This window comes from Candoia aspera, chromosome 16, assembly GCF_035149785.1.
Source record: "Candoia aspera isolate rCanAsp1 chromosome 16, rCanAsp1.hap2, whole genome shotgun sequence".
Taxonomy (NCBI): domain Eukaryota; kingdom Metazoa; phylum Chordata; class Lepidosauria; order Squamata; family Boidae; genus Candoia; species Candoia aspera.
The window spans coordinates 4753879-4778774 of NC_086168.1; the positions used below are offsets into that span (position 1 = coordinate 4753879).

Here is a 24896-nt window from a genome sequence, read left to right on the forward strand (position 1 = left end):
AAGAGAAAAATCATTTTCTTCTTTTAAACTTCTGTAATGGTTTGATGATTAAAGAGGTTATTCAATCTTGGCCCATTAAAAGTGAAAAAATATGGGTAAGACCAATTCAGCTTCCCCAATAGGGGTTAAGGTTTGAATTAATAGTAAATTGTCTGGGCTACCGATTTGATTGATTTCTGACATTTATAGACGGTTTCCATTGAAAAGGTGCATGAGCGCTTTTAAAGAAGAAAGTTTGACGAACAGCCAGAACTGCTGCTCAGGATGAGGACTTGGAATCCAAAATGAAAATTTGGCAAAAGGATGCAGTTATTTTAACCTCTTTGGCCAAACAGGGACAAGGTTCTGTTGGGAGACAAGGACAGGGAACGCTTAATATTTGAAGAAGGTCATAAAGCCAAAATGGTGGCCATAATCAGCTGGGCTGCTTCACATAATTTATATTTATTGATTCATAAAACATCAGGACTGCCCTGATTCTAGAACCTCTTGATGGCTTACAGATCACCGTATCAAAAAAGGACAATAGTCATCCAGAAGATTCTGGCAGGAGTTTTCACCTTTTTCTCTTTCATGGAGAGGAGGCTGCTGGCTTTAAAAAGAAGTTTTTTAAAAAGACATTAGCTGTAGGGTTTACAGTATAGATTGTATGGATTTCCTGCCTTGAAGTAATAGGAATTTATATTGTCAAATGAGGACATCGAGTAGAATAAGGTTCTGGAGAGCATAGAAAGTTGGATTGTCCATCTCAGCCTTTTTAGAAAGGGTTGGACAACAAGTTCAAAATTGTCTCTGCTTGAGGGGACATGACCAGCCTCATCCTGCTTTGATTTCTGAAGTTGCAAGCTAGTCTGGGAAGTCAAGAAAAAAATTCTCATTACTGTAGGCTACTTTATCCATCAAGTCACCGAGACTCAAGATCAACCTGAAAGGAACATGACCTTTTGGATGTCTTGAAACAAGTTCAAGGAAGGGGGATGGTCTGAGATGTGGAGAAGAAGTCACACAAAGCCAGCGAAAGGAGGAATGCTTTGCCTGGAGAAATGAAGATGGACAGGAGACATGATCCTGGGCTCAGTATCTCAAGGGCTATCACCAGATAGGAGAGAAACCAGACTGACAGAAAAAACATCAGGCTTTAAAACTGAACACATCTCAAGGGCATTCTGTTGAGAAGCCTGGCGGAGGACAGAAGGCAACCACAGAGAATGACGCAGGCACTTAAAAATGAAGTGCCTGAAGGGGGTTGCAGGACAAGAACCAGCTTGGAGAGTCACACCCTCCAGAAAACATGAAAAGGATGCCTGGGGTTGCTCCTTTCTTAGAATCATGTGCTTCAAGCTGGAGATGGGGGTAAAGGAAGAGAAGAAAGGACTATCTGGGCTCCATTGCCTTTCTTGAGGCTGCATCTCATTCTCTTCTCTGGACTCCTTTGTCTATCTCCTTCTTGGAAAGCATCTCTGATAGCGTGGCCCGGGATTCTGTAATGAAGCCCCCTGTTGCCAGGGGCTGTTTACCCATCGTCCAGGCAACGGGGTGATGTCATCGGTCCCTTTCACCAGAAAAACAGACAGCCGTGGGGAGGGGGAAGCGTGGCTTTGGGGAAAAGCAATCAGCATCTTACCCAAGTGGTCTACAAGCTCAGATGCCAAGACCTCCAGGGATGTAATTATTATTGTTATGTTCAAGGAAGCACCAGCCTTAATCTCAAGCAGCAAATGGAAATGGGAGCCAACCTGGGGCCAGGGAAGAAGGTTGTAAGGCTGGTGTCCCCATGGTTTGCAGAACTTCAGAACAAACAAAACCAACACCAACCATGGTTTAACAACCTCTAAACCCTGATAAACAAAAGTGGGAATGGAGAAGGTGGAATGGAATCAGCTGCAGAAGGAGAGGAACGCAAATGATGGAAAGTGGCTGTGTCTACTGAACTTTATTGATTTAGATTTAATTAAATTAACTTATTTAATTTTAATTTTTTAAAATTTAACTAATTTTAGCTTCATCCTGTTTGCCATCTTTTACCTTTACCTTTTATGTTTTATTGATTTTATTGTAACTTCATTTGTTGTGAGCCACCCGGAGTTGTTGAGAGTCAAATGGCACACAAGTTTAATATATTATTGCTATTACTATTCCCAGTGAAAGAAATCAAATGTAATATTATTATTGTTGGCTTTTTTTTTGTCCTGGTACTGAGAATTCCGTTTGGGTCCCAACACTCTTTGCAAAGCTCAGTCCTCAGCCACTTAATTCCAAAACTGCATCACTTAATTCCAAAATCGAACAAAATAATTGCTACAATGATATCTAAGGAGCTTCCTTTTGGGGGAAGAACAATATAATAACAGTTGGAAGGACTGCAAATGATTCTCATCTGGAGAAGACCTATCAAAGAGAAATGGACCTCTCTGGAGGTCTATAATACCCATGTAGGCTGACACCCCAAAGGGGTGTCCATTTGTCCTTGATCGCAAGACCAATTCAATTCGGTGTAGGTTAGATTTTGCCTAAATGTTAGGAAGAGTATCTGAATGGCAGAAGCAGTTCAATGATGGAAGTAAGTATCTCAACCAAGATAGAAGATACCGTGAAGATATGGCACTTGGACTAGATCAGCCTTCCTCAATCTTACCCTTCTCCAGATGGATAGATGGATAGGTGCCAACTTTGGGAATTCTCTGCAATGGCCAATTCTAGGACTTGAAGATCGCTCTTCTGGAGCACCTTGGTGGGTAGACAACTGCCAAGACATCAGCCACACCCTATTTTTATGACTCCCCGATTCAGACAAAATGCACTTATGGAATTTGCTACCACTGAAAACGCATGGCCAGGGAGTAGCAACAGGAAAGGTGACATTTCCTTCACATCCGGCTTGTAGGCTTCCCAAGAGATGTCTGGGCCACTCACTCTGAGAAACAGGATGCTGGAATTGATGGACCTGAGGATCTAGAAAGGGCTCTTTCTTTAATTCAGTGGTAATATGAGGATGCAAACAAGCCTGACCTTTTTCAAAAATCTTGCACAAATCAGAGTTCTTGAACAAGAGGATCCGGTCATGGATCTTAGCAGGTTACTTTCTGCAACACTATAGGTTGGTGGGCAAAAGTTCCATTTCAACAGTACTACTTGGGGTGGCCAACACTGCAGTTATGTGTTCAACATTCAGGTGACACAAAGGGAGCCAATAGGATTCTGCCTGATCCTATAAAATCCTGTATTTTCAGAGACTGAGCTCAGTAGACCTAGGAGTGGCATGAAGATCAAAACAATAGCAGGAAGGGGAAGGCGATGTACGCTGGTGTTGTAAAGGGGCAAGTGATGTCATTGTGCCAATTACAGATAGTCCTCGCTTAACAACCATTCATTTAGTGATGGTTTGGACTTGCAACGGTGCTGAAAAAGCAGACTTATGGCCAGTCCTCACACTTACAACCATTGCAGCAGTCCTGTGGTCATGTGATCATGATTTGGGCACATGGCAACCAGTTCGCATTTATGACGGTCGCAGCGTCCCATGGTCACGCGATTGCCATTTTCGACCTTCCCAGCTGGTTTCTGGCAAGCAAAATCAATGGGGAACTGTGTGATTCACTGAACAACCACATGGGTCACTTAACACCCATGGTGATTTGCTTAAGAACCACTGCAAAAAAGGTCATAAAATCAGGTTGGATTTGCTTAATGACCGCTTTGCTTAGCAACCAATATTCCAGTCTCAATTGTGGTCGTTAAGCGAGGACTGTCTGTATGCCATGATGGATATGATGTCATCACAGCTTCCACTGGACACCACTGCTTCTTTTGATACCAGCAAACCACAAGGAACAAAACTGAACAACTAAAATGTGAATGAAAGTTCAAATTAAGACCAACCTCCAATGACTCCATTTGCATAACCCCCTGACCTTGATTGGGAGGCTGAGTTGGCACTACCTATAAGCTACAACGGACTAGCCATGGTTGACACTGAGTTTAGCCCGCTGTACAAAGGCAGCCTGTGATTTACTGCTCTGATACGGAGAAGGTCTGTCTTTTCTCTATACTAAGTGTGACTGGACTTAAATCACTCCTGATGGAACACAACGTAACTCGCCATCTAAGGAGGTTGCCTGTTGTCCCTGTTCTGTCTGTGGCTCCTTCCCATATTTGGAAGGCATGCCTAGAATGGTAAGTCATTCTGAAACCAGGGAGGAGGGGTAGGTTAGTAACCCGGCCTCTTCTACAGCCCATAAGTACACTTTTCTAGTAGCTCAAGAGCAATGCCTGCTGCCAGTGTGAGACACTCAAACAAGAAAACCAGGAGAAGTCCTCACCATTAATACACAACTAACAATAAGCACACTTCTGGTGGAGAGTGGCAAAGAGAAGAACGCAGGGAGACACAATAGCTGTCTTCAACCATCTGAAGAGTTGTCATGGAGAAGACAGGGCAGGATTGTTCAATGTCACTGCAGAAGATGGGAGAAGAAAAGAAAGGAGGGGCTTAAATTACAAGGAAGTGGATTTTGGTGGGACATCTGGAGGAGTGTCCTATCTTAGAGCAAAGGACCACGCTGGATGGTATCTAGGCCTCTAGTGTTTATTGCCCTACTCTAGTAGACAGAAAATCCTGACAGACTGAAAGGCCATGGGAAATCTTTACAGATAAATCCAAGAATTCAGATGGGTCTGCTCTGAGTTTCTTAGCAGGAAGGTTCGAAGCCTCTAAACTACGCATGCGTTTTTCCCCCTGGATAGGGGCCTCCTCCTGCTCACCATCAGTACTCATGACAAGGAGATTCTTAATGCCAAGAGCTGTTCAACAATGGAACAGACTATTCCAGAAGGTGGTGGACTCTCCTTTGCTAGAGGCAGTTCAACAGAAGCTGGGTGGCCATCTGTCAGTGATGCTCTGGTAGACAATCCCTGAACCTGGCAGGGCGTCGGACTAGACCACTATTTTTCAAACTTGGTAACTTTGAGACGTGTGGACTTCAACTCCCAGAATTCCCCAGCCAGCACTGGCTGGGGAATTCTGGGAGCTGAAGTCCACACGTCTCAAAGTTGCCAAGTTTGAATAACACTAAACTAGATGGCCTTCAAACTCTCTTCCAACCCTTCCATTCTATGATTCTTCCAACATTATATTGTCTAGGTTCTCTGTTTCATAGGCTAAAAAAAAAACATAGTCTGTGGCAATCCTGTTGATCCCAAGATGGCCCAACAGAAATATTAGCAATCAGTAACATACTGAGCAATGCTGTCTTTGGAAATTGAGCTAAACAGTCAGTAACTGAACCAAAACACAAAAATAAGCCACAAGCTATTAATTGGGATACGAAGTGGGAAGAACTCCAAAGAGAGTGGGTACCCTGTCCTCAGGTTAAAAGTATCAATGTATCAAGACACCATTTTCATTCAATCTGCCAACCATGGAAATGCAGGTAACACTTAGTTGTTCAAAAGCCGGGCAGAAAAGAAAACAGAATTAGATGTTTCCTTCTACAGGTTTAAACCAAGTTCACTGTTTGGGCATGAAGTCAGACATACTGAGCTGTCTGTTCTCTGTGGTCATAAAAATCCATTGGTGCTCCCAGATGCTTCCAAAGGAAAATTAAGTTTTTCCTAGCTGACCAAAGCAAAATCTCTTTTTCTACTGCAACAATCAATCAGCCTTTCAATTTTTTAAATTGTATGCTGCCCAGGGTGGCTATATAAATGTGATGAATGAATGAATGAATGAATGAATGAAAAGATAAACACACTCTCTATGATCATTGATCTTTTGAGTTAATGGAAGGGTTCACCTGAAATCTGCATATACTGCATAAATTACCCACAATTCTGCATAAATCTATCATTGGATTCATTCTGCTCTCACAGCCAAATGTGAATTGATTTTTGAGAAATCAATTTCAGTTCATTTCTCCTATTCAGGTGCTTTGTCTGCTCTTTCTGGTGCACTATCTAGCCCAGTAAACAAAGGAAGTGATTTCGTTAAACCAGTTGAAAGGGGGTGACTTACTCCCAGAAGAATTGGAAACCAAAAATTGGAAAGGAATCAAGATTTTCTCAGAGTAATTCCCTACTACCTCTCATGTTATAGACACCCACCTGTAGATTTATTTGGGGGACAGCAAGGAGAGAAGAAGAGAGATGGAGAAGTTGAGGAGGTTATAAGTCATACTTCCCCAGAAGATACCTTTCGAGAAAACTTCTTGAGAAGGCAATTCAGCCAACATGACTCAAAAAAGTTGCAGTTCATAAGAACTCCAATGCCTGGAGTACGTGTGTGTGTTTTAGAAAACAAGGGATTTTAGAGGAAGTAAAGGCACTAGAAATAGAGCAGAAAGGTCACCACTGAGGTTGATCTCTTCCAAAACAACTGGTCATCACAAAGTGTTTCACCACAAATTAGAGCCAGAAATATCCCTACTGATGCATCAGCAGAAGGTTGCATAAATACAACAGCCATGAAGGACCTTGTTCTAAACATCATAGCAAGGTTCAATGGAATGGCCTCATCACAGGATGGTCCGATGGATAGACTCTAGCCAGCTCCCACGTCCATTAATCACAAGAAACCTTGCTACCCAGAGTTTAACCTTGTTCCTTGCTCCTCCTGTTTGGTTCTTGGCTTCTGCTCTTTTGAGCCTGGGAAAGAAGGTCATATTCAGGCAGCTTCTGTAGAAGCTGAAGGCCTCCACTACTCCAGCCCTCAAAATAACCATTTTCATTACTGACTTGGTAGTCATAACATGGGTTTAAAGAAGACAAGAAACCACACCAGGTCTCCTAATTCCAGAATGGTCAAAGTTTCTTAGCTTACACTGGAAGGAAGGAGAGAGATCCAAACTTTGAAATAAGACTTCCAGGGCTATGAAGTAGTGGGCCAGCCTGCCACCTGAAGTTGTGGGTGCTCCATCCCTGGAGGTTTTCAAGCATAGGTTGGACAGCCATTTGCTTGGGATGGTCTGAGGATTCCTGCTCTGGGCAGGGGGTTGAGCTAGAAGATCTCCAAGGTCTAAAAGATTAATATGGAGCAGCTATACCTCTCAGTCTTTCTTTCACACATACCCAAGAATCCAGGTGCCAAAGCAGAGCCAATGCAAAATGGTGGAGACAAAATACTGATGCGCTGGAAACAGGGACAAATCCCTTAGCTTGTTGGTTTGGGCCAAATATCTTATACTGAGGTAAGTCAGGATTTTCTACCTATCTGGGCTGGCAGGATTTTTATTTTACTGCCCTATTTTTCTACCTCTGGTTTTCTGACCCTCTCCATAACCCATAACCACGTGTATTGCTAATGCTAACCTTCATCCTGTGTTTCTCCTATTATTAGATTGAGGGCAGCTTCGGCTTTGTTGCTAGGCCAAGGGTGAGATTCCCCTAAACAGGGACACAGCCTATTTGAGAAGAGGGCCAAGAGGTTGAAAGAAGATAGCAGGTCTCTTCAGTGCTGCAGAAACAAATATTTTGGGAATCACCAAAAGCATAATCTGGCTGTTACCACACCGCACTCTTTTCTTGTTACAAACAACTCATTTTCCAGGTCTGTGTTACGTTAAACCATAAAACGGCTGTTTGTACAACACCCTAAGCCACCAGCACCCAAGAATAAACCTACAAACTTGGCATGTTGTCTGAATGCAAGAATCTGATCCTTCACTGACCTGCTTAACTCATCCACTGTCTCCGGCCTGACAGGTTTCACAGGCCATAGGATAAAATGAAGACCGGAAAATACCAGTACTTAAGAGGAATAGTAGCAAAAAAACCTAACAGTAACAATAATAATCAACAACAGTGTTCTTGTACAGGATGTGTGCCTTAAATACAGAGTTTTGTTCCTTTCTAGGACGTGGGTTTAAAAATTTATTTCCATGTTATCTGTTGGGCTTACAAGGGGTTTTTAATTCCTGGAATAATGATGTGGTGCATCTGTTCTTAAAAGTGTATGTAACATAATCCACATCTGTTGAAGGCTGCTTTGAACACACACTGGAAAGATGACCTAAAATAATATTCTTTAGCCAAATAAAATCTCTGCCACCGGCACCCTGACAGTATGAGAGGCTGACGTTTCAGAGAGGCACACAGTTGCTGTAGGGAACTTTCCCAACGCCACTTAAGATTTTTAAAAGTTGCAATTGGTTAAAGCCAACCCGGGAGGTTCCTTGCTAAAGTCCAAAGACTGGTTTAAAAAATGGCACAGCTTATTCTTAAGGAATTCCTAGCCGCGGATAATTCACAAAATAATCCCAAAAGAGACAGCTGTTGTGTTTCATTGCCAGCCAGTCAAGGTGGGGACCACTTCCGTTTGATGCTAAGGATTTTTTTCCCCCCTTCGCCTCCATTCAGCTCAACTCATAGAAACCAGCTGTTTGGGCAATCATCCGAAAGATCTTCCAACCTCTTGGCTTAAAAACAAAGCAAGGCATTTCACCCAGCTGAGATTTGGGAAGTCTACGCCCTGCCCTTAAAACAATTTGGCCGCACAGCTTAAGAGTTCTTCCACCGGCCCTCCCTTTGAAAGACCGTCACACCCTTGATGCATCTGGGGCTTTCAATAAACAGCAACAGGAGAATAAAGAAAGGGAAATGCTTTAGAAAGATTTCCCAGGCTAAGAAGACATCCTGAAATTTCTCGAACCAGACCGATATTTTTCCGGAGAAGCAAAGCTACATCCCCACCCAAAATAAAGCTGCTGTTTTTCTCAATGGATATGAGAAACCCCCATCCTCAAGAACAGGGACAGATAAACTTGGCTCCAGAGTTACATGTGGTTACTGAATCCTCTTTTAGGGAAACTTAATACTCCCTCCAATCAAGAGAAATGGAGACTAGAGTTTCCTGAAATGGGAAACACACCAACACTAGAGTGTGTCTCCTAAAACAGGCACATCACAGTTGAAAAAGTTGACCCCCAACTCCATTCCAGAAATCCCCACCCCACTCACATTTATAATATGATCCCTCTCTTGTGGCTCTCAGGGCCCCTCTCAAACATGGTCCTTTGCCCCTCAAACCACGCTCCTCCAGTATATATAAAAAATAATGATAGAATTGTAGAGTTGGAAAAGACCTCAAGGACCAACTAGTTGAACCCTTGTTATGTGCAGGACAACCAATGAAACCATCTCTGAGAGGTGGCTATCCAGCCTTTTCCTGAAAAGCCCCAGAGATGAGAAGGTGGACTCTTGTTGTCAGGAATGTTTTTCTTATATTTAAATGAAACTGAGGAAGCCACAACGTATATCCAATATTTCTGGTCGTGTAGCAAGGGTTAGGGTTCTAGACCATCTACCATCACTGTTGATAGAAGTGATTCCCGATCCGTGACATATGTGCATCTGAAATGCTTGCCCAGATGTGTTCTTCTGTGTTCAGGATGGAAAGTTACACCCCATAGCACCCCCAGAGGCCAACAACTATGTGCACTGAGTGAGAACTGGTGCGCAAAGCACAAACGGCTCTTGTGGGGCCAAGATCTAACAATGAGACTACAGTCTTCTGGAGTTACCAGCACAAACATTATGGCATTCAGCAATGTGGGTTGAATCAACTGTCCTGAAAAGGGGCTTTCTAGAAAATCTGGCTCCTAAGTCAGGAGGGAAGGGACCATCCCAACCCTTGCAACCACAATTGGGGGATGTGATATAAATATATCCTTGAGGTCAAGAAGCTGTCCATGGAATCCAACAGATCATGAACTAGCTATTCTCTTGTAGAGGTGAGACCAGCCATTCCCATCTTGTGTGGTTAGGAAAGACTCTGTGGCATGAGAAGCATACTGAGATAGAAATTGAGTTCACACTTCACAGAGAACCACAATTTGCTTTAATCTTAACTTACTGAACAGGCCACAACTAGATAGATTCACAGATTACATTAAAATTATCAGCTGTGGTTTGCAAGCTATAACCGTGCTCCAGATTTGAAGGCAAACATTTGCTTTGGAGCAGAATTCCAGGGAAAGATTCAGCTGCTTTAAAGAGTTGCTGACAAAGGCTATATTTATGCCACGTGCAGCCCGAAGCATCTTTTTGCCTTCAGATTTGAAGCACCAAGCAGCCTTCTTGTGTTGCTAGCTAAAGTAACACCAAAAGACCTGTGGGCATACATCCCACAAAGCTAGAAGCAATCAACAATTACAGACTGGTGCAAAGGCGTGAACTGAGTCAACATCTCACACGGGTTCAGGAAAACCAGCCAAGACATTTCAAGAGAGGGCCCTCCTGCACTTTATCAAGCAAACTTTCCACAAGAATGGGGCAGCCACCGAGAAGACCTGGTCTCACCTTTTGTAACAGCAGCAACACCAAGAAGGGTGCTCCTTCACACCATAAAGCACTTCTGGCAGTAATAAAAAAATCCAGGCTATGTGACACAAAGTCATAAACACGAGACACACTTGCTCAGATTGTAAACATCTTCTGTCAATGAGAGAATGCAGTTTTTGTGTTTTCCTAGTGCAAAATGATTATTTATTTGTTGATTCCTCATACTCACAGAGATCTGTTCCAACTTTCATCATCTGGCCCCTCATCTATTCTATTTTGGGGCTTCTGAAACCCAGCTGTCACGCTTCTGCAACGAAATCAATCTGACACTTTTTTCGGCCGCTTTTCACAGCCACCTCCTCTGCTTAATGTGCCCCCAATTCAGCATGTAAAAGCTGTGCTATGCAAAAGCCCAAGTCAAATCCAGTTTTCACCCCCAGGATCAGATATGGTGGCTGGTGATTTTTAAAAGCTTGCCTGCAGTTCCAGAAACTCCCTGCTGTCTTGGTTCCAAAGAACATCTCAACCAGCTTCAAAGATGGACTGCCAAGGTGTAGTTTTAAATGAAAGGAACAAAATTTCAGGAACATCCCATTCATTGCTATAAATAAAATAATTTCAGGACAGAACAGTGGAAAGGTAAACCAGGACTGTCCACTTTCATTATTATGTTTCCTATCACCATCAAAGTGGGGGGAAAGGATGCATAAATCTTGTACAAAAATGGATCCTAAACTTTGTCCCTGGGCCAGTAATACTCTGCAGAGTCTCCAAGCCCCCTTTAGCCCTGTAAATCTGGAGGGAAGCATGGAATTGATAAAGCACAATCTTTGCTGATAGTTGTTGCTCTCCTGTGAGCAAATATTATCCGTTTTTAGAGGACTACATGTCCCTTTGCGAAGAGACAACACCCAACGGTAATTAAATTTGAATAATAAACGAACAAACAAACAAACAACCATCTTTGGAGGACTTCAATCAAGTTGAGCCTCTGATTCAGGACCAGCTAAATGTTCTGGCTGCATCAGATCTTTGAAACAGGATTCAGTTTAGCTGCCCTTAGAAAACCAGAACAGGGACTCACACAGACTCACAACACTGCCATCCATTCCTGGACACTGGTCAGTTCTTCCTCCAGGCATGTTCACGCACTTGCCCACAGCTTCGGAATCTGGCGCACCATCCGTGTGCAGGAAAACATCTTTGAGTTATTCATTTCGTTTGTATCACCTTTACACCCTCACAATGCAGGAAATATTTTACATATACTTCCACCCTTCAGGTGCAAAAAAACACTTCTATTTTTAGATGCAAACACATAATTTTTAGACGCTACCAAGCATTTCAGAATCTTGATCTGACTTCCGTCATCAATGGTCTTTTAAAGTTAGCCATGTTCTCTGCTCCTTTCGCTTTTGAACAAGATATTATTAATATTATAGCATTTTCTGTAGTGAGCAAGAGTTGCACATAGCAGGTACAAATCTGGCTCTCCTTTAGTCACAGTTGACCTTTCTAGTTCTCTTCACACAACCCATCTAACAGGGTTTCATACTCTGAAGCTGCCTTCATACTACTAAATTTGGTTAATGTTAATTTTGATCATTTCTTTCCCCAGGCATGGCACACTGGGTGAATGCAGGGTGCTTGGTTAGCTTATTAGCCAACACATTGTGCAAACACAGTGACTTCGTTAAGTATTCTGATAACTAGGATGTCTGAATATAAACTCTGTAAATGTTCCATTGGTTAGCTAATACGTGCAATTGCAGATGAGGAGAGTTTCAAACTCATTTCACTTCCAAAAAAGGTTTGTCCATCTCTAGACCATCTTCACAGCTCAACCACCTAGGTTTTGGTGGCAAATAGATGGGATTCAAAGAGTCAACATCAGGAGCCAGGAAGCTGAGGAAAGGGAAAGTCATATAAGCATAGAAGATGCTACACAGCATCTTAGATCCATGGAAACTTGAAGTTCATCTAATCCAATATCCACTAATGTTTTAATGTTGGGGGAAGGGGACTGGGAAAAGGGATCAAACCAGATCGGACCAACCAGCTTTCCTCAACTTGATGTCCTTCTGAGACATCAGGATCGTACCTTCCATCCTTTCCAATCAGCATGGTCAGCACCACAGAAGCTGACACAGGACCTCATCAGTGCTTGAGGGTTTTATTGCTTTATTTGTTTGATTAGCTGTTTGGGTGCTAGTATCAAAGCACTGTGAAAGTGAAAGACTTTGTATTTCTAGGCGCGAAGATTACTGCAGATGCTGACTGCAGTCAGGAAATCAGAAGACGCTTAATCCTTGGGAGAAGAGCAATGACCAATCTTGATAAAATAGTTAAGAGCAGAGACATCACACTGACAACAAAGGGCCGCATAGTTAAAGCAATGGTGTTCCCCGTAGTAACATATGGCTGCGAGAGCTGGACCATAAGGAAGGCTGAGCGAAGGAAGATCGATGCTTTTGAACTGTGGTGTTGGAGGAAAATTCTGAGAGTGCCCTGGACTGCCAGAAGATCAAACCAGTCCATCCTCCAGGAAATAAAGCCAGACTGCTCACTTGAGGGAATGATATTAAAGGCAAAACTGAAATACTTTGGCCACATAATGAGAAGACAGGACACCCTGGAGAAGATGCTGATGCTGGGGAGAGTAGAGGGCAAAAGGAAGAGGGGCCGACCAAGGGCAAGGTGGATGGATGATATTCTAGAGGTGACGGACTCGTCCCTGGGGGAGCTGGGGGTGTTGACGACCGACAGGAAGCTCTGGTGTGGGCTGGTCCATGAAGTCACGAAGAGTTGGAAGCAACTAAACGAATAAACAACAACAACAACAATCAAAGCATTGAAGTGCATGGTACCTTGGGAGAAAGATTATACTGATGGAGGAAATATTCCATACTTGACACCTAGCTGTGGAAATATTTCCTTGGATGGCCTTTTAATTCACCTGCAATGCTTTCTTTTATTTCAAATACCAGTCAGTTGTCTGCTTTTTCTCCTGTCTCATATTCAAGGTCCTAATTGGCTAGAAAAGCACCAGCACTCTGCATTGTCAGTAAACTACAAGGTTCAACCAGTCAGGCCGATGGGGAAAGATGTGGAGTTCAGCAATACCTGGAAGATGACAGGTCCCTCAGCTTTCTGAGGGCTGTTCATCTTGGCTGAAAAAGGACAGGAATCTTCTAACAGATGCCTGTCCTTTGTGAAGACTTCCCACAATTATTTGTTTGAGGGATCAGTATTCAGCTGAGAAGGTCCAGGAAGCAGTGAAGATCCTTCACTACTTGAGATCTTTCACTACACAGCACAGCAGATCAGGCCAAACTTGATGGACCACAAAGACTCTACCGAAGAAGTCCAAATAGCATGTCTTCCAAAAAATGTTTATCTGGTTCTAGATCATCATCACAGCTCAACCACCTAGGTTTTGGTGGCAAATAGACTGGATCCAGAGAGTCAACACTGGGGGCCAGGAAGCTAAGGAAAGGGATCAAAACAGGTTGTACAAATCAGATTTCCTCAACTTGATTTTCTTCTGAGACAAGAGGACCTCGCCTCCCATCTTCTCCAGCTAGGAGGGGCTTCCATGGATGGAAATGGTAACAGCTGCTGAGTGGTGGGCTACAATAAGTTAGGAGCATGTCCTACTGCATACCTGCTCCCAACCTTCTTTGTCAAAGCCATTTTTTACTTACCACAAGGGTTAATTTTCTGGGAGAGTCTTCAGCTCCTCTCAGGATAGCCATTAGTGACATGTCTGTCACTACCTGTCCTTAACCAAGCCCATCTTCCTCGACATCACCTATGGAGCTACCAAACAAGGGCTAGAAGCTGGCATCTTTATTGGTCACTGCAAGGAAGACTCACCTAAGCACGCTGTGGTCACCACCACACCACCATTACCACCACCAAGAAAGCTTCTCTTGCTTACAGACAAATAAAACAATAATCAGGTGCACACGAGGAGACAGCATATTTACACATTTGCTTAAAATCTTTGCATTCTGCTCTAAAAGTTGACCACAATCTCTGTCCTTGGTCGCCTTAATATTGCAGCTCATTTTTTTTTTTTGGCAAAGCTACCAATGCATTGCAGAATTGCAACCGTCCACGCAGAACCTCCACCCACCCCTCACCACACACAACGGTACATTGTGTGTTTCTTCTGGAACGGTACAAGAATCGAAGGAAAGAACTGGAACCTGTCTCTTACCTACTCACATTAGCGTCTCAGATGCTAAATGTTGTTAATTTTCCAAGCCTTCCTTGTAAACATTATTAACTGCTGATCACTTCGTCATCTGCTTCCTTGCCTTGCAGTTTTCCTACAAGGTTCCAGAATGTTTCCAAACATCCACACAGAAACACACACAAGTTGCGTGTGTGTAGATGTAGATATGATTCAGATAAATAAATAAAACACTTTTGGTCTTTCCCAAGAAAGACGCTTAACACAATCTGGAGGCTTTCTGGAATGTTTGCTTGGCCCCGCTGGTGATCCAACAACTAAACGCTTTCTAAATTCATGTGTGGAATTTGGCTGCTGCAAGAGAATCTGGCTTCCCGGCTCCCCAACCAGAAAAAGAAATTTCAGGAATGATGACTTCAAGACAGAATTCGTTTGCTGGTGCTTCTAAAAGCACAGGACTTTCCATGCAAATTGGACAATAAAACAGCCCCTGGGTTTTGGACTGTCAAAGGGTTCAAGAACAAGGAATGGAAAATAAGAGAGCACATGTCTGTCTTCAGGTGTGAATTTTCTTAGAAATGGCCATTAAGTGCTACATTCACACCACAGAGTTCAGTTCTTTCATTTTAATCTTGGTTAGCTTTGTATGGAGAGCCTGTTTGGTGTAGTGGTGAAGGCACCAGGCTAGAAACCGGGAGGCTGTGAGTTCTAGTTCCGCATTGGGCACAAAGCCAGCTGGTGATCTTGGGCCAGTCACTCTCTCTCAGCCCTTTGAAGGAGGCAATGGCAAACCACTTCTGAAAAACCTTGCCAAGAAAACTGTCTACCTGTCCAGGCAGACTCCAAAAATCGGACACAATTGAACGGATTAAAAAAAAGAGTTCTAGTTTTCCTTGGACTGCCCACCTCAAAGGGCTGCCAATATGCATAATGATGGAGTTTAGCTCAGATTTATTTAGTCTTTTCCTTTTGGCTTTCGAAGTAGACTCGCTTGCTTTCTATCCTTGGAGAAACCAGATTGTCAATGACACCTTGGGAGCAAGGAAGTCGTAATATGGAATACAGCTCAGACTCCCAAGCAGTATGACAGAGTCCCACAACCCTGCATTCTGGAAGGAAAAAAAAGCAGCAAGTTTTATTTACGGTGCTCCATGAAGCTAGCAGGATTTATCAATGGAAGGAGGCTTTAAAAAAAAAACCTGGAGGAGATCAATTGTCTACAACTGCACACAAGAGCTGTGAACAATGTTTTCACTGTAGAAGGGCCGTTTCAGAAAGAGGATACCCACTCACGAGAAAGAATGCTCAAAAAACAATACTGTTGTAAATCATTGCTGCAATGTGATAGGGAAGGCTAAAGGAATACAAGCAGAGAGAAACACCAGAAAGGGAAGGAGGAAGATAGAGAAGAAGAACCATTAATAGAAACCTTTAAAGGGGCAACCAGAGGGTCACAGCACTGACACCACAAGGCTGCCGGCTCGAAGAATCTAAAATATGAAGAGGCAGAAGCTGAGGGAGGCAGCCAGCTACAATTAAAATCCAGGAGAAATTCAGCAAGAGGGGGGGGAAAAGAAAACCCCAGCCAAATTTTTTTGATTGTGCTGCAAAATGAAAGCAAAGTGAACTTGGATGAATTAAAAGAGACAGAAAGAAGAAAGGAGAGGGAAAGATTAAGGAGAGAGTTGGTCAAAAGGAAAAAAAACAGGGGAAAGGAAGGGAGGGAGGGAAGGGGAAGGAAGGGAGGGAGGGAAGGGGAAGGAAGGAAGGGGAAGGGAAAAGAGAGAAGGAAGGAAAGAGAAGGAGAAGTGGAAGGAGAAAAGGAAGGGAGGGAGGCAGGGAGGGGAGGGGAGGGGAGGCAGGCAGGGAAGTAGAAAGGGAGGGAGGGAAGGAAGGAAGGAAGGGGAAGGAGGGAGGGAGGAGGGGAGGGAGAGCAGGGGAGGGGAGGAAGGAGAGAGAGAGAGAAAGAGAAGGGAGGGAGGGAGGCAGGGAAGGGGAAAGGGAGGAGAGAAGGAAGGGAAGGAGGGAGGCAGGGAGGGGAGGGATGGAGGCAGGATGGGAGGAAGGAGAGAGAGAGAAAGAGAAGGAAGGGAGGTTAAGGGAATGAGGCAAGCAGCCTTCCTTAACCCCAGCCCTGTGCTTTGGGGATATGACCAACTACAACTCCCATACTCCCCAACCCAGCAGGCATCTAGAAGTTGCCAAGTTTGGGAAGGCCAGAATGAGAGAAGTGAGGCCAGGCAGGGTGGGAAACATGAAAGAAAGAAAAAAAAAGAATGAAAATTGGACTGGAGAAAAGCAATCACAACTAAGAAGCAATTTGGGGGCAAAGTAGAAATGATCTTTTTTTTTTTTTTTGCCCAGAAAATGTACTCAACGTTGGAGGCAAAAGGAGGCCCTGGGAAGATGAGGCTCAGCTGGAAAAAGGGTTGCTTACCTGGATCAAGAATAAGCAGAGACTAATCAATGAGCTTTACACCAGGAACACCTTTGATCCAGCTAATCAATCTGTATCTCCCGTGTTAGATCTTAGCATCACCTCTGGTGGCATGGCACAAATCTATATCTGTCCATCAAACCAGGTGATGTCAGCCTTGCGAGGTAGACCAGACCGGAAACATGATCAGATGAGCTAATTCTACTTTATTGTAAGGCTACATTAGAGAATCTTGCAAGTCTGAAAGGACAAATCTCCTGCCATCTCCTTTACAGCCCAAGAAACTAGGGAGGGTCCCTCCTGAGCCTCTTTCTCCACCCATTGTGCAGCTGAGGACTCTGCCCTCTCTTATCTGACCGTTCCTAGGTAGCATCTCTTCCCCCCCACCCCCATCTCCCAAGGTCATGCCCACATACCATTACAGGTGCAAACTGGAAACTCAGGATCCCCAGCACATTACAGATGATCAGCATTTATAGCTGAATCTAAAGAAGCACAGGTAAGATTGGAGAAGACGGTCACCTACGCACGTCAACGCTGTTTTCCTACATGGAGGCTAATTCCAGGATACTGGAGTATGTTCCCCAATTTCCAACATTGTGGTGGGACTCTAGGTTTCCTGATCATCCCAACCAAAGAGAAGAATTTCCTCCACCACAAACAAATTTAGAGATAACTGTCATAACTGTCAAAGCACTTTCTGAATGGTGTTCAAGGAGAATACCTACTGAAACCCTGGAATCAGTAGCCTGCCTCTCCAATGAAAGAGAAGATCAAGAGTGTCTCCATCTTGAGCGAGAACGACAGCAGCCAGCTATAATTCAATGCCGTGATTCCTAAATTCAACCCGAGGTTGCCTGTTGTATCTCTGCATGAGTTAGCCTGAGACTCTGGGATTAACAGCCAGCCCCCCCCAACAAAGATAGAAGGAGAACTACAAGGATAAAAAGGTCTGTCATGCCAGAACACCAGTAATAAAAGTGAAGAAGAGAAGATCTTGAGATGGAAGGTATTCGAATTTAGGTAGGCATAAATGTAAGCACATGGGGAGTGATGGGTTGAGCCCTTCCAGGCCCACCCACCTGCAGTATCATCTCAGCTCTTCCATAAAATCCTTTTCTGATCATTTTGGGCTCAGTACTTATCGGAAGAAAAAAAAGAATCTGAAGAATTTCTGTGGGAAGAGCTGAGATCCAGTCCTACCAAAGAGAACTTTACCATCTTCATTCCAAAGGGATTTCCCTTCTACTGAAGGTGAAGCAGCTACATCAGAAAGCGCACAAATCTCTGTCTAGACTTGGTGCCCGCAGGACAGAGCATAAATTCCACCACTCGACATTTTCAAATTCAAACCGAGTGATAATAAACTCAACCACCCAGTCAGTGGATTGCCTCCCCAGTGCAAAAGGACCGGTCATCTTCTTTAAAAGCAGTGAAAAATCCGAAAAGCAGCATTCTGGCAAAAACAAATTACAGGTTCAGGGTAATGAAAATGTTCTCCACTCAGGATACACCAAGCTCTATTTTTTTTGAGAGGGAGAGAGGGAGACTCAAGTCTCTGTGACCCAGAATTCAAAGGACTGTCCACACCCAGGTAATAAATTTAGAAATTGTTTCCAATTTCAGCTTTTTGCTTAAGGCTTTGCTCAGCTGTTTTGCATTCCAGCAAGCTCCAGCTGTCATTTTCTGCTGCTTCCCCTCCCCCCCCAGCTCAAAACTGCCTTTCCCTTCTGACACCCTGAGAAGCATTTAAATATCACCTCCTTGGGCCCATAACCTATGCAGAGGAGAGGGTACTGATGCCGTGTTTCTAGTTTAAATCCACAGGATTTTCAACAGCAGCTGACCTTGTTCGCTCTCACAAAATGCCAGCATTCAGCCACCGCCAGAACTAAACCATTTCTGGCTTTCCTGCATAGCCTCAGCAAAAGTAGAGAATGGGGTGAGAGCGGAAATTAGGTAATCACTCATTAGCTTGCTGCCCTTTGAATGTATCACACATACATCGTCCCACATCCATGGGAATTGAGCATCGCATCTCCCATATACATGGAGACAGGACAGTCAAAGCAGACATGTTGATCTGCAAACTCCAAGTTTTAATCGAGAAGCAGGAAATAAATTAAAAAGCTCAATCACAGAAGAGGTGGCCTGCCACAGCTCTGCCTGATGCACTGTGCTGGTTTTCCTGACTTTCAGTCAGCCCCCACGGTGCCTAATCCAGTGTTTCTCAACCTTGGCAACTTGAAGATCTGTGGACTTCAGCTCCCAGAATTCCCCAGCCAACTGGTCTAATCATTACTAGCCCACCTCGTTCTAATGGAATCTGCACCAGTGGCTGATGGACAACATCTTTTATTATCCCTGACCATTAAGTCTTTTTGTTTTATACAAAACAAAACCTGGACAAGCTTTCAAGATTTTACTATTCTACCCTTGACCTTGGAGAACAGAATGAAAAACTTTGGAGAAACCTTCACCTTCTTCTTGTCTTTGGGAAGGAAGGAGGAGGAGAAGGAGGAGGAGGAGGAGGAGAAGGAGGAGAAGGAGAAGGAGAAGGAGAAGGAGAAGGAGAAGGAGGAGAAGGAGAAGGAGAAGGAGGAGAAGGAGAAGGAGGAGAAGGAGGAGAAGGGATGATGATGAAGGAGGAGAAGGGATGATGATGAAGGAGGAGGAGGAAGGAGAAGGAGAAGATTATTCCACCTGGTTCTGGTCTCCACTGTGTAGGCCAAATTGGAGAACGCCCTCCAAAGCTCACAGACCACTTCCAAAGCCACTGGAGAAATCCCAACTTCCAAAACCATCTCAGGTGGGCATCTAATTCTTCTAAGCCCCAAGATGCATCTGAAATGGTCTATACAACAGCTGAACAGCTGAGAAAAAGCCATGCGTGGCACCACACCGTTTCTGAGCATTTCCCCAAGGAAGGTACCTAGCGAGTCCTTGCACCACCGACGGCCACACCACATTGATTTCTCCTTGCCAATAAAATGCTGCCTAATGAAACCAAATAGATTCGCTGCTTGACTTGCCAAACACTAATTGAATCTCTAAATATAGCACCCTGGGTACATCACAAAGGAGCGGTGAACTTAGTTCAGGAGTGGAGCATCTTTCTAACCATTTCTCCCTCCCAGGATGTAGACAAGAAAGCTCAACCAGATCCAGTCTGCTGGGGAACAAGGAATCCAAATGCAGAATACCAGCAGACTGTGTTCCGCTCCAAAATAAATTTATGTATATAAAATCAACCTTCATTTACTGTCCAAAATGCTCCTTAGTAGCTTTGCTTCCTGTGGTTTAATAAATGCCACAAAATAAAGTGTTCTTGGGCCCGGCAAAAACAGATTTCAGCCCGGGGTTTTGCAAAGCTTAGCTTTAAAAAAAAAAAATTTTTTTTTTTTACTAAAGTTTGGGTGGTTCACACCCAGAATCTATTCCTTTCCTCAATCCACAAGAAAGTAAGTCAGAAACTAGAGTGGATCTGCACCTGCATCTGAGAACTTTTTTTTTTTTTGCCTCCTGTTTGGGAAAAATCTGTCCCATGTTTTCCTTTCAAATGCTGGAAAAATAATTTTCCCCAAATTTGCTTGAGATACGACACATCTAACAGTGTGTTCCAGTTCCTCAAAACACCGCTCAGTCTGAAAACACAATAGAAATCCTTCAGTTGTGATTCTTCTATGATAGTAAATATAAACATCAAGCTGAAACACAAGACTCCTTCCCTTGCTACACACTACCCACAAATATTTGAACACGTATCTGACTAGTGGGCAGATTCACACAACATTTAAAGCTTGGATTAGCTTTTTCAGTGGCTCAAAGTTGTGTGAACCCAGCCTGTTGGCTACTTGATGTTGTATAAATGGCTTAATTCCTTCCCAATTCCCTGCTCCAGGGATGGGAGACCATTTACCAAAACTGGCCAAGGACATTTAACGTTTGACTAAGCCTGAATTACTTAGGTGACCCACCACAGAAGTCCATACTGTAAGATTTGGGTAGTAACTTTATTTTCCAAAAAGTTGAGGCCTTTGTCTGTTCTAAGGGTGTTCCCCACTTGCAACTAGCTGAATATAACCTATCATCCTCTTTTTTTTCTGCAGTGTCCCCACCACATTATCTGCATCTCGTCTCCAGCCCAGGACCGAGACAGGCTTAAATTGTCCTTCTGCCATACCAGAGTTAAAGCAGTCTTTTCACCATCCTCTGACACCGTCTGAGCGCAGCTCAAGGTATATAAAATTTGTTGAGCTTTGTCATCTGTTAGCCTGGAGGGAAGTTGGGACAGGCAGGGCCCAGGAACAGGGGAGGAGTAAGCAACAGGCAGATCAAATGTCTGGATGATATGATTTTCTGCTGACTCAATGACAGTCAAAAAGCACTCCATCTCAGCAACAGAGAGGCCCCGGGGCTATGAAAAATGGATAGAATTGTTATTCCATGGGTCAAGAGGAAGACTGCATGGATGTGGGGGTCTCCTGGAGGTCAGAAGGAGGATGCCAACAGGTCTTCCCAGTAGAAGTAGGATTGTGAACGAGTTGTACAGATTTATAAACCATTATAAAGAGGTGAATGGATTGATTACATGGCATCAAATCGGTATTGACTCTTGGCAACCCCATAGATAGATTTTATCCATGACTATCTGTCCTTAACCTGGTCCTTCAGATCTTCCAACCACTGTCTATGGGGTTGCTAACAGCTGACACTAACTTGATGGCACACGATCAATCAATAATCTATGTATGTAAAGAGAGCCTGTTTGGTGTAGTGGTTTAAGGCACCTGGCTATAAACCGGGGGGCCGTGAGTTCTAGTTCTGCCTTAGGCATGAAGCCAAATAATATAATATAATATAATATAATATAATATAATATAATATAATATAATATAATATAATATAATATAATATAATATAATATAAATATAATGTAATGTAATGTAATGTAATGTAATGTAATGTAATATAATATAATATAATATAATATAATATAATATAATATAATATAATATAATATAATAATATGATATAAATACAATCCCATCCCATCCCATCCCATCCCATCCCACCCAGGCTTCACTAACTTCGTGATTCTCATGCCTGGACAAACAGCTAGGTTTTTAATGTTTTACAGGTTGGGACCAATCAGGTACCCGGTGGTAAAGTGTTTCAAAGAGTATATATCTAAATATACATTTTTTTAAATAAAATCCATTCACTTGTGTCTGATTCTCAGAGACTGCCTGGACAAGTCCCTGCAGTTTTCTTGGCAAGGTTTTTCAGAAGTGGTTTGCCATTGCCTCCTTCCTAGGGTTGAGAGAAAGCGACTGGCCCGAGGTCACCTAACTGGCTTTGTGCCCAAGGCAAAACTAGAACTCACATTCTCCCGGTTTTTAGCCTGATGCCTTCACCACTACACCAGACTGACTCTCTTTATATACATAGATTACTAATTGATAATGTGCCATCAGATTGGTGTGAATCTAACATACTCTTACATACATATAGATTATATACGCAGATGCATACACAGATGCACCGATAAGGTTTATTTAAAAAAAATATTCATTCAATTTCAATCAATCACCAGAGTCCACCGGAGCTGGGCAGCCAATCGATTTAAATAATAATAAAAATAACTGTAATTTATATAACTGCCCATCTCACGTGGGAAGCGGACAAAACCAAACGCATATGAATAAAATTCAAAACAATTAAAAGAGTTAAAACAATTAACCAGAAATATAAAAAAGCACGGGAAAGTGCCAAGCTACAGAGGATCAATTTCCATGCAAAGATGCACACATTCTACAAAGAAAAACGCGGCTTCATCTCAGAGGTACCCAATACATTATCAATGCATAATGCACTTGCAACACAGATGTGTAGCCCAGGCCTTAGATATGCTTACACTTCCTACACTAATGTGCATGTCACACGTAAGTGTATATCCGATTTGTAAAGAGGTATATAGCACCCATATTATAAAAGGAGCATGCAAATATGCAGCAGGCATTCTCCACATAAATGCAGTTACACCCAGGCAGATATTCATCTATCTGCCTATTTGCATGCTTTATAAATAAAACATAGGGTGCTATTCATTAAACTTCTGCACTTGAACAGTTGTCAACCAAGCCCCAATAACCATCTTTTTTCTTGTGTCTTAAAAAAGAATGTATCTTTTTAAGATACATTCCGCATCGATTGCACGGGTTACTTTGTTGCAATGACTGAAATTGAACTAATGTTTCAAATTTTAACATCCATGTTTAGGCACAGACAGGAAGCGAAAACATTTGATATGTAACGCATTTATTGCCGACGTACACCTTCCACGCCCACATCTGTAAACAGAATCGAACTCCAATATACACAAATGCAGACAATGTAACGCGCAAGGCTACGAGACACAATCACGGGCAGCCTTTATGATCCGGGGTCTTCCGCGCCTTCCACGCGTGCATTTACGGACCCGGGCATCGGGGCGCCCCCAACACACGCGCGCGCATTTGCACCCGCGCCTGAAAGCACGCGTTTGCAGCTGAGATCGTTGCGGCGCCGGGGCACGCGGGGAGGGCTTCTCCCATCCCGGCGACCCCCCACCTTAGGCGCAGAACACACGCACGCACACGCACGCGCGCGGGCGCGCGCGCACGGGGACACGCAGGCAGGAGGCCCGCGCCCCCCTCCGCACGTGCACGGAGCGCCCCCCCGCCGCCTCTCCAAACCCCCCTTCCCGGAAGGCGCGGGGCTCTAACCGCACACCGCTGCGCGTGCAAAGCACACCCGCCGCCTTGCACACTCGTCCCGAGCGATGGGGGGGGGGGCGAGCGAGCGCTGCCCCATTCCCGACGGCCCGGCCGGGAAGGGCTTCCTCCAGGAGGCCGGGCCGCTGTGCCGCCCGCTGCCCATCATCCGCGGCCGGCCGGCCGGCCTGGCGGATTGTCCCCCGGCGGGCGAGGCCTGCCTGGCTCGGCCCGGCCCGGCCCGGCCCGGCGCGCCACCCACCTGCTTTCTCGACCCTGCCGGACATGGCGCGGCCGCGCCGGGCGCCTCTGCTTCCTCGGCCGCCGCCGCCGCCGGGCTCGGGCGCTGGCAGGCCCCCGGGCGGAGGACGCGCAGGCGGCCGGCGAGCTCCGCGCGGCTCCCGCTGCTGCTCCCGCCTCCCGCGCCGGTGCCGCCGCCGAGCAGGGCCAGCCCGACCCACAGCGCGCCCTGCCGCCCGCCTGGCGCTCCTGCCGCCGCCGCCGCGGGCGAGAGGGGAGGCTGGCGCCCGCCCCGCCGGATGCAGCGAGCGAGCTCCCTCTGCCTCCCTCCGCGGGAGGCTGCCCGGCCCCATCGCTCTCCGCCGGGCGGCCGCCGGTGCCCAGTTGCGGGCGAGGCCGGTAGGGCGCTCTCTGCGCGCCCCCTCTGCGCCCCTTGAGCCAAAGCTCCATCATTTCCGGCCAGGGTGACTCCAGGCCCCATCTCCCAGGGCAGAGGAGAAGGGAGCTGCCTCCCCTGGAAGGAATAAAGCTTCCATCATGCCCGGCCAGGGAGGGACTCCAGGCCCCATCTCCCAGGAGAAATGGGCAGTGGAGTCTCTTCCCCTCTCAGGGCACAATGCTCCCAATTGTGGCCATGTGGGGAAGGGGCAGGGGGACTGCAGGAATGAGTGTCATCTCCCCCCTTCCCCTTGGAGGGACCTGATGTTAGGGGGTGGGCCCCAACCTGAAGCTTGGACTACACCTCCCATCATTCCCCAACCATCCTCGTGGACAGCCACAGGGCGGGGTTGAAAGCGGGCATCTCGGAGAGGGCCTGATTTCAGGCCATTCTTCTGACTTTGCCTCTGTAACAAATTTTTTTGAGGGGGGAGCATTTACCACACTCCTCATTCCAGGAATACTTTGGAATCCAGATGTTTGGTGTTGTTACAGCCGTCCCTGTGGCGAGGGTCCATTTCCAATGCTTTCTTTGGGGGGAATATTACGCAATTGT

General features: G+C 44.9%; 1 protein-coding gene across 1 annotated transcript in view; it reads right to left on the bottom strand.

Moving 5' to 3' along the window:
- RAPGEF1 (Rap guanine nucleotide exchange factor 1) overlaps nt 1-24082 on the bottom strand; it is an 85013-nt gene extending 60931 nt beyond the window's left edge. The window contains exon 1 of the mRNA XM_063315978.1: nt 23925-24082. Within this exon, the coding sequence (XP_063172048.1) occupies nt 23925-23949 (25 nt within the window). The 5' untranslated portion in view covers nt 23950-24082. The remainder of the gene's footprint in view (nt 1-23924) is intronic.
- Between the last annotated feature and the right edge of the window lie 814 nt (nt 24083-24896).